The following is a 10,840-nucleotide window of genomic DNA, read 5'->3' on the forward strand; positions in this document are numbered from 1 at the left end:
ATTACTATTTACATGTACGCATTGTACGGTGGAAACTGAACTAGTGTTATAGAAACGTGATAAAATAATGAAACATGTGGCGTTTTGTACCATTTTTATAATGAACTAGACTCTTATAAAATAGTGAAAAAAATGGGACATTTCCACCGAAACTTTTTTTTTTTTTTTTTTTTGGGTTTGAATCCTACCTAATCTAGAGAATAATTCAAACGATGCATAAAATTTTAAAGTAATAAATAAAGAAGAATTATAGAAAAATCTACTTAATTTATTTTTTGGAACTCAATTTTTTTTATTTTATTTGAGTACTAAAATTACCTTAGTCTAAGTTTAAATTATTTATTCTATCTTATATGGTAAAGTACCAAAAATTTACTTTAACTTCAATCTTTTTTTCATAAAACGTTTATACAAAATTCATTTTTTTTTCTAAATTATGTGTCAACATTACTTTAATAGTATGATTTACTAATTTATTATAATTAAACTAACATAATGTCTTTATGGTATAATACTTATATAATTTATCAAACTGCTAAATTTATGTCATTTACATAGAGGGTGTTGAAAAATCATTAGATTTAATCTAAAAATATTGGATTATAGGTTAAATTAAATATCTAAACTATTAGATACAAGAACATATATTTCTATTCATGAATCGGGATCCTAATGCATATAGATACAAATGGTCCAATGGGAGCAAGAATTTCCAGGAGCATTTGAAACATGGTAATTTGGTCAAGATAGTTAAATATATTTTATTTTGAAGTAAAATAATTAAAGATGGTCAAAGAAACCTTAGTAAGAAAAAAATTAGGTAATTATCCACCAACCACCAAATTTTTCTGACTTTTTCAAAAATATACAAATCTTTTTTTTCTTTTTGGGCAAAAATCCACCTAAAGTTTACAAAGTATTTCAGTTGTCCATTGCTGTCTTAAATTTGTTAGACATATTAACATAATATTCATGAAATGACAAATTTACCCTTAAACATAAAACAACTATTTTTCCCCAAGTAAATGACAAAAAAAAGATGAAAGATTACAAAACAAACTTAATTATTTTTATAACTGAAATAAAATAAAGTAAAATTTATATAACTTAGATAAAAATCTATATATACCAAATTGAAATCGTAAAAAAATTTAAAAAATGGTGGCAAGCAATTTACTTTACCAACTAAACGATAAAAATTTAATGCAGCATCTAATTCAGCCAAACTTGCAATCATACATATGTTTGGAGTTACAAACGGCCTGAATGTAGCCAATCAATTGAAGTTTCAAGATCCTTAATTTAATTGGAGGAAAATATTCCAAACCCTAACTCAATAGTTGCTATAACCAACAAGAGGCAAAAAAAAAAAAAGTATGAAAGATTGCCGGCTTGCCATAGTTAGAGAACACTGATGGTTGGCGAAAATTTTGAATGCATGAGTATGGCGGCGGTGGCGGTGTGTTTTGACTCACTGTATTTCAGTGAGAGAAAAATGAAAGAAGGGTGGTGGTTGGAGAGATAGGCATGGGATAGAGAGAGCCTTGCAGCAGTTAAGGTTGATGTGTCCACTCACTATTCAATTGTTTCAATTTGAAGGAAATATTATATTTATATTTTCATTTTCATTTTTAATTTTTTAACTATGCAATTTGATCAAACTTTCGGATTGGATCCAAATTCCATCCAAAGCGCAGCCCCAGATTAGCAATGGTGAACGAAGTTGTTTTTTGAGGTTTATGTAAAATGACAATTTAAGTCCTATGACATCAGTTGGATTTTCATAGAGTTAAGACAACAGTGGATAATTGAAACACTTTATAAATTTTAGGTGCATTTCTGTAAAGAAAAAAATATTTTGAGTATTTTTTAAAATGTCCAAAAAATTAGGTGGTCGGTGGATAATTACCTAAAAATTTATAATAATGATATAATTGATTAATTGTTAAGATTTTATTGTTAATTTGTACTTATTAAAAATATAGTGAACTTGTTTTAAATATTTTTTAGAAGTGGGTGAGTTTACATAAATGGTGGTAGAAAAATATTTCCACTGTATAAAAAACATTCAAAACAACATCAAATATCAATTTGATAATCAACTGAGCTGAAGCATGCTAATACTATAGGTTAACTTCTCAAATGTTGAAATAAGAAAAGGTTTGGTAAAAAAGGCAGTAAAATTATTGGTGGAGTGTATTTGTTTGACATTAATTTTTTTATTCTATTGGAGCTCTTTAATGTAGAAGAACATTAGTGAGATGTGTTTGGTTTTGTCTCCCTTTATGTATCCTCTTCTAACTTGGGCAAAATAAGCTACATTGTCTTCAAATATTGTTGTTGGAATGCCTATAATAGAAGCTAAATTGCATGTGCTCTGAATATAATGGATTAGAGACCATAACAATATACATTCCCTACTTGCTTAATTTAGTGCAAGAATCTCTCAATGGTTAGAAGAGGTAGGAACGAAAGTTTGCATTGAAGATTACCATGAAATTGTTGTATCATTATATGTAAAAATATATCTTGTCTGTGAACGAGTCTTATCAGAATAAAAAAGATAACCTGATAACCAACAAGACCCAATTTCTGTGTTGGCTAGTTTTAATAAAGTAAACCCACGTCCATATTTTATGAAGATAACAAAAAACATATGTAATGTTATTCCAGTGTCGTTGAGTTGGTGCAGAGTTAAATCTTGCCATTAAGTTAACTGAAAATGCAATGTTTGGCCTGGTGTTTTGAGCTAAATATGGTAGTGCACCTATAGCATTTAAATATGGTACTTCTGAATTAAGTATCTCTTAGTCATCTTCTCTAGAGCAGAATGGACCCTTTTTAGAATCAAAGGATTGGGCCACCATAGGAATACTTAATAGATGAGCATTATCCATGTTAAAACACTTTCATATTTTTCTAAACATAGGTAGACTGATGGAGAAATATGTTATCAATTTATATGCTCAATCCATAAGCCAACATAATATTTATTCCCTAAATTTGATTTTCGATTTCCATTTTTAAAATATTCATAAATTTTTAGAAGTTCATCAGGAGTTCTAATTAAATTTATGTCATCAATAGATATTGTTGCAATAACAAATCGATATTCAAATTTTCTTATGAATACGCATAGCAAATAGAATTCTTTTATTAAATATTCACTCAAACGATTGTACTCTATGCACCCATATTGTTTGAATCAATAAAGGGATTGTTGTAGTTTATGCTTCTGGCATTTTTATATCCTTCATGGATTTTTGTATACATATCAGTATCAAGTGACCACTATAATATGTTGTCACTACATCCATGAGATTTATATCAAGTCTTTCTAAGATTGACAAATTAATTAATGATCGAAACGTAATGGTATCGTCACTAGAGAATATGCATCCTCAAAATCAATACTAGGTCTTTATGAGAAACCTTGCGTGATTAGTTATGCTTTTTCATTTTGTTTTCTTGCAAATACCCATCTGTATTCAACAACTTTGACAACTTCAAGTGTCTAGACCGTAGGTCCAAATACTTAATATTTGGCTAGATAGTCAATTTTACTTGAATTGCTTCTTTCCATTGAAGCCAATCATTCCTTTGTCGACATTGATCAACAACTTTAGACTCACAATTATTTTGTAATTTCAGCAGCCGCTGTGAAGAGAAATACACCATCAGTGATAATTTCAATACAATCCCACATTTCTTTTTGCATTAGTATAGTTTGTGGACTTTTCCATATTTTTCAAAATTTGTGCCTCTTCGGGAGCTAATATCTCCTCGAGGGCTTCCATCACTCTAGAGACTTTTGTCTCTTCAAGAACTTCTACCACTCTAGGGATCTGTATCTCTTATGGGACATATTTCTCTTCCGGGAGTATTAGTTCATAGAATATTGTTAATTTTTCCCTTATTGAAATTAATATATACCACTTACCCATATAATTTTCATAATAGCTAAAACCTCCCTACCACCAAAAATTTAAAGGAAAAGAGGGGTAAATGGGTCGTTTGAGTGATAATTTATCTTGAAAATATAAAATATTTATTTATCATAAGAAAAAAGTTTAAAAAAACAAAAAATTTAGGAAGAATATTCTATTTTAATTTTTTATATACTCCAAAATATTATATTTCTTATTTTTAGTACTTAATTTTTTTTATTTTAATTTTTATTAATAGGATTTATTTAATTTATAATTAATAAGAATAAACTATATTAAAAAAAGATAATACTGTAAGATTATGCTACTGAAGGAAGGGGTTATCGACTATTATGAAAACTATGAGAGGATAAATAGTACATATTAATTTAAGTGGGGGAAAATTAGCGATTTCCCTTAGTTCATTTGGAATAAGTGACTCAAATAACTTAGGAATATTCATTACTCGAGCATTATTTTCATTCGAATCATAATTTTTCATTCTTCTCTTTCATGGAATAGTATTTTTAGAATCAAGTGATCTGCCACATGCTTATGGTGTGGAATAGATAATTCATTTGTTACATTTCCAATCAATAGTTTACTATGAACAATCACTAGGCTAGTGTGCTAGCAACTGATATAAGTGACCTGGTTACTTTTGATGTATCTGTAAATAGAATTTTATTGTAATTTTTATTAAAATTTATATTTTTTTAACGATTTGGTGGTAAAATAATAAAAATTAAAACGTGAGAAGGGAGAGTAACTGTCAAAAACATTGAAAGTAAAGTGACATGCCATGAAAAATTAAGGAGTAAAATGATAATATCCCATAAATATTTAGCACATAAATTTTATTTTTATTTCCCTCCCAGAATATCCTGACTTTCAAGTGTAATGTATTTAGAAGGAAATGGCCAAGGTAATATATAAGTCTTACCAGTTATCCCCCAGCCCCGACGAGTGAAGTTTCAAATAATTTCATTGTTTTTAATTCCCTTATTCCTGCTGCTTGCTCTGGATTTTGTTTGGTATTGGGCTTTTATTGTGTTGCCCATCTAATTAATTGTAGCCTGGCGTCGTCAATTAATTAACTATATGTGTATTATGGACTTAATCAATGTTAACGAAGGGATTGATGTATCAATGTATTGTGAAAGGATTATATGTGCGCGCATGTGCATACGTATCATTCTTAAGTGTGGGTGTCCTTATTTTTTTTTTTAATACAGACACGTAGTTAAGGCATGTGGTTTATTAGAATTAGTTTTCAATATATTATAAAACCTTACAATTTAATAATATTAAAAAATGAATCTATTAAACCATATAACTTAATAACATGTCTATATAAAAAAAAAAAAAAGAGTGCACCTACACTATAGAAGTGTTATATGGCCTAACTGCCGCCCTCTCATTCTCATCTTGTCTTTTGGACGTTATGATTGAGATCCTACCATCAGTTTTTAAGATATATGGCCTGCAAAATTCTTATATAATTCTTATGATAACATTATTGAAGTAAAGCAAGCAATAACCAGCTAGATGAAAACTGAACTTGTTTTGGACAACGACAAGGTTTATTTTTCTAAACATGATTTTAGCTTAATCCGATTTGAATTTTCTTAATTTTCGTCTCAAATTTGGCTTCATTATTTCTAATTGTGTATCTCTTGTATGATTTATTTTATAAGCATTTTTCACCCCCATTTAAATCTATTATGTTCATTTTTTTTAATATAGGCCTATTTGGTGTTGCGAGAAATGCTATAAATACCTTATTTCATAAGTTTAGACAAAAATAGTATTTAATATTTTTTTAAAAAGGCCCTTTTTCATAATTTTTTTCATTTTTAACAGCATTTTTTAAAAGAAAGTAGGGAATTATATTTTTATAAGCAACTTATTAAATAAGCCACTACCCTTTTTTTTAATTTGATATTACCACTTTGATATTTTAATAAAATGATAATTCTGTCTTATTTTTTCATAAACTCTAATATACAGATAAAAGATAATCTAAACATATGCTTATTTTGGTAATTGTATAATAAAATAGTAATTCGTGATAAAATTTACCAAATACATATTCTTCACTTTTTAAACTCACAGCAGTCAGTCAGTCACAACACAATTTACCAAACAATGAGTTTTTTTTTTAATCACTCATTTCATCTATATAGTAGAAGCACTTTATTTCATTAGCCACTACAATCCTAAACTGATGCATATCTTTATGAAACCCCTTTTATTGAAAAATAAATAAAGTTTTTAAGGATGGGATTCTTTAAACTTGCCAAACTACTCACTAAATTCGTTTACTAAATAAACTTTGAAAAATTAATTTTTACTCTATAAACCTACCTAAATACCCAATATACCTTAAATAATTAAATTACATCAAGAAATTTTACTTTCTTTAATATAATGGATAATTAATTAGGATGTTAAGTTTCAAATATTAAATAACAAATCAAATAAATTATAAAACTTAGTTAATGGGTAAGCAAGAGTGTGAATATCAAGTTTTAACGCTAGTCATTATGCTGAGGCGGTCTTTACTTGCAAGCAATACAAAAAAAATACATAATAAATAAAATTGTAGATGGGTTGGCTATAGAGAAAAAACAAAAGCTTGATTCATTCGGAATGACGGTAACATAAACCTCGCCACACAGGACGGGACCGAAGAAAATGTTTTTTTTTTTCATTATATGTGTTCACCGCCACCAGCATTGATTCATATATATTACGAAAATATTTAAATTTTATGGTTAGCAAGCATTAAGATTAAGATTAGGGGTAAAAGAGTAAAATAGTAATGGTAGAGTTGGGGAGTTTGGATTTATTTTAAAACATGATCAAGAGGATTTTGCTTAGTTTTAATTTGAGAGTAATACTCATTTTTCCATTATTTTGAATGTGGTTTTATCACTCTCTGGTCAATGTTCTATGTTCTGCTTATAACTAAATAGCATTGTTTCTTTTTTTATTTTCTAAATGGTATTTTAAAAGTTTTAACTGAGAACAAAAAAGGATTTTAGAAGTAACATTTATAAAAATTTTGGTTTTCATATCATGTTGATTTACCACCTTAAAAAAAATATTAAATAGATATAGGGGTTAAGAATAATCTTTAAAGATGAGAACAAAATTCAATTAGAAAACTAGATCAAACTAAAAAGATAAAAAACACCATTGACCTTATACAGATCACGCATGGTGTGTACCACTGATTTGTAGATGCAATGATACAACTAATGCAATACAATTTGCCAAATGCATGCACTCAAAAATGACCTTCGCTCAGTACACATTCCCTCTCCCCCCCCCCCCCCCCCCAATATTATGTCAAGTTTCATTGAATTTTTTTATTTGTTATTAACTAGAACATAAAATTAAAACCCCCAAAATGACGTTTTATTGTCACCGAAGCCTATTAAACGAGCAAGCAATTAACCGAAATCAAAGGAAAGGCACTTTGAAGAAGTAATAAATTTCCGCTGAAGTTTCACTATAACAAAAGCAATTTGAGTACAACAAATTAACAAATTAAAAGAAATGGTACATTTTGATAGAGATTCTCTATTTAACTATAATTAATTAATTATTTTTTATATTAATTAGTTAGTTAAATTAAGCTGAGCGAGGTGATGAATATCAATCGGGTAAGTATCAGAAGGAAGTTGAGCCTTGTATGATCTTTCAGCCATCATTACATAGGCAGCCTCAGTCGGATGTGCTGCATCCCACATGATATGCTCAGCTCTGTTAGGGCATGCAGTCCCCGATGGAATGCACGTTAAAACGCCGTTATTTGCTGTTAAATTCCCTACTTCACAGCAGGGAGAGGTGTTGATCACTGAAATTCCAAAAATGAATCGTCTATTAGAGATCATATATATTCATGTTTTAGGAAAATGACACCTTGGCCCCTGATATTTCATCCCTAGCGTAAAACCATCGCAAACAAATAGATAAATAAATCCACTGTTGAAGGATAGATGCGACCTTTTAGCAAACAAATAAACTAGTTCAAATTCGTACGGGTCTTATATAAGTAAGTTGAATGTGAAAAGGTCGTCTTTACCCTCCAAGTAATTATAAATTTGTTAATAAGAATCTCAGTGGTAAAAGCGATATTTAAAACGGACCAACGTGTCATTCTCCCTAAAAAATAAAATTACGAAAATGCGTCTAACGGTTAGTTTCCGTACCAGTTGCTGGAACACTAGATGATACGCTGGAAGTGTTCACATAGATGAATTTGGTATCCTGGAAATTGTTGTTCAGTTCATCAACTAGTGATACGAGCTTGGTGTTAAACATCTGGACTTCATTGTTTATGTACTCTACGCATGAAGTACCGTTGCCATACATGGCAATACAGCCGGGTGTACAACCGATAAGACCTAATCCAAATAGAGCTACCTTCCTTGCTCCAAAGTTGTACAAAGTCTAGTACCATAGAAAAAGAAGAAGAAGAAGAAGTTAATTGAGAAGATAAAATGAAGAAGAAATACTAAGATTTGTTATTTGCTTACCACAAAATTTGAAGTACAATTTCTAAAATGACAAAGGAGAATGATAGTTTCGTCTCTTATAAGTTTCTTTATTAACCACATGGGTGTTTTTATATATTTATAATACTTCAAATTTACTAATACTTCATTTCACCACGAGTGTTAGAACATTAGTGAAGGAATATATCTCAGGGTAAGTTTGACCTTTTAAATGATTTAAAATGGTAGCGCACAAGAAAATGTCATGTCAATTTTTATCCTCAAGGATAAAAATGTAAAAGAGCTAAAAACAATTAGCATTTAATGCTATTTTCGTAATGTCTAGAACCGAAAAATATTAAATATTATAAGCAACCCAACTGGTAAATATGATGCCACAGTTACTAATAAGCTATCATTTTAATTGAGCCTCAAATACTATCTCTAGTATTATTGAATAACTGTGAGCAAAGAAAAGCATCCATTTTTTTTCCAATAAAAAAGAGTTTCCCATATCAAAAGTTGAAGAAATATATGAAAATTAATCTTTTTTGTTTAAGAGAAAGAGAGAGAGAATTCGAAATAGAAACCTTTAATTGAAGAGAATATTGCTGAATTAGAACGGTGGCATATTGATCAGGCGTATAAGAACTATTCGTTGGGTAAAACTGAGGCAATAGGTAATTGTTAATGTAATCGTTGTTGCCAATTCCAACTGAGTATATGCATTTGCTTAGGTGTTTTGCAGCTGATTCTTCACTATTTCCTAATATTTTTGCAATGCGAGAGGCTGTATTTTGGTGATTTTGTAGCTGCATGTCCATGCTAATTACGGGTCCCTGTAAAATAAATATATCAACAAAATGCATTAATTAAAATAAGATCAGATAAAAAGAAAATTTAGTTTAGCAAAATTAATAATAAGATCGTTTCAATGGTTTTTTTATATGTTTTGGCAAAATAATCGCAATTTATTTTATGATACATGGACCTTCTTTTTTCATAGGGTTAATTTTAAATTATCCCCTCATGATTCGATTATTTTTAAATCAATCCCTCACTTTAAAAACCTCAATTTACCTCTTATTTTTGTAAAGAAGAAAAAAAATTCATCAACCTACCCCATTTTTTCCTTATCTATCTTTGAACAAAAATGGAGTAACTTAAGGTTTTCAAAAATAAGAAGGATAATTTAAATATGGTCAATTTATAAGATGATAACCTGATATTCACTTTTTTTCACATAACCCCAAGGTAAGGTTTGTACCCAAAAGAAAGAAGTGTAACCATTTTTTTCCCCAAAAAAAAAACAAAAAGGTCCTTTATGACCATGTCACTAAACCATATATGTGTAGTCATTTTCTCACTAAAAGATAATGATTTTAATTCATCAATTATACAAATAGTACTCGAAAGAAAAATAACAATTTTTTTTGTTATTTTAAATGTCTTTTAATAATTCTTTGTGCATAATATGATTAGTCTGGCAGTTTTTTTTCCTCAATGCTGCTGTTAGTGTTTGAAAAATTACTAGGTTGTTTCGAGTAGTTTCATTGCGAATTCCAGCTCCTCCAGATGCATAATTTACACCTCTGAGAATTTCCTGATCTTTTGCATTACTAGCATGCGCAAAAGACGGAATGAAATTCTCAAACCCTAGAAGTTGAGCTGCAAAATTGAAGAAAAAGATTTTGAAATTCGCAAACCATAAAACTGCAAATAAAATATATCATTGGCTGACTTAAATTATAATATTTAAAAGAAGAATAAGGTAGGCATATACCTAAAATATCTCCCATGTTTCGACCATTTGTAAATCTTCCAGTTGCGCCTTCAGGAAAATCAATCCCATAAGGAGGGTAATTGGCTTTAGCCTTCGTTGAAAGAGCATTGTTATTGCCATTATCCCATAATGAATCACCAAAAATGAAGTAACATGGCACCTGCTCTGCTCCATTTACCCATTTTGACAAGTCCATCAAAATCAATGATAGCACTAAATGACATACTTTAAGCCCCATCGGCATTGATAGCAAAAGAAGAAATAAATTGGATTTTTTTTTCAAATAAAAGAAAAGAACTTGGACAATTCAAAGATTGTAGATTATGATGATGATAGAAAATATAGAAATGTTATTTATATAGGAAATTGTGTGAAACATGCATGATCTCTATTATTGGCATTTCCCTCTGGCTTGTAGTATTTTTGTTTTCTTTTCACTTAACAATATTATCCTCGTTCGGTCGACATTCTTAAAACAAACATTTCCATTATGGTGGTCAGCTGAGCTAGAAACTGAAATTTGAACCGTTTTTCTGTTAAATTACCTGAAAATTTATTTTTTAGGTTGGCTTTCTGTTTACGATTGTTGACTCTAAAAGAGAAGAACTAATTTTTGTTGCTAATTA

General features: G+C 29.4%; 1 protein-coding gene across 1 annotated transcript; it reads right to left on the reverse strand.

Annotated features, from left to right (window-relative positions):
- Window positions 1-7,552: 7,552 nt before the first annotated feature.
- LOC102611234 (GDSL esterase/lipase At1g29660-like) lies at window positions 7,553-10,452 on the reverse strand. Its single transcript, XM_006465091.3, has 5 exons — window positions 10,215-10,452; window positions 9,963-10,099; window positions 9,022-9,270; window positions 8,147-8,387; window positions 7,553-7,791 (listed from the first exon to the last, which is right to left on the reverse strand). Exons 1-5 carry the CDS (start codon window positions 10,450-10,452, stop codon window positions 7,553-7,555), a joined length of 1,104 nt encoding a protein of 367 aa, XP_006465154.3.
- Window positions 10,453-10,840: the final 388 nt, after the last annotated feature.

This window comes from Citrus sinensis, chromosome 7, assembly GCF_022201045.2.
Source record: "Citrus sinensis cultivar Valencia sweet orange chromosome 7, DVS_A1.0, whole genome shotgun sequence".
Lineage (NCBI taxonomy): Eukaryota > Viridiplantae > Streptophyta > Magnoliopsida > Sapindales > Rutaceae > Citrus > Citrus sinensis.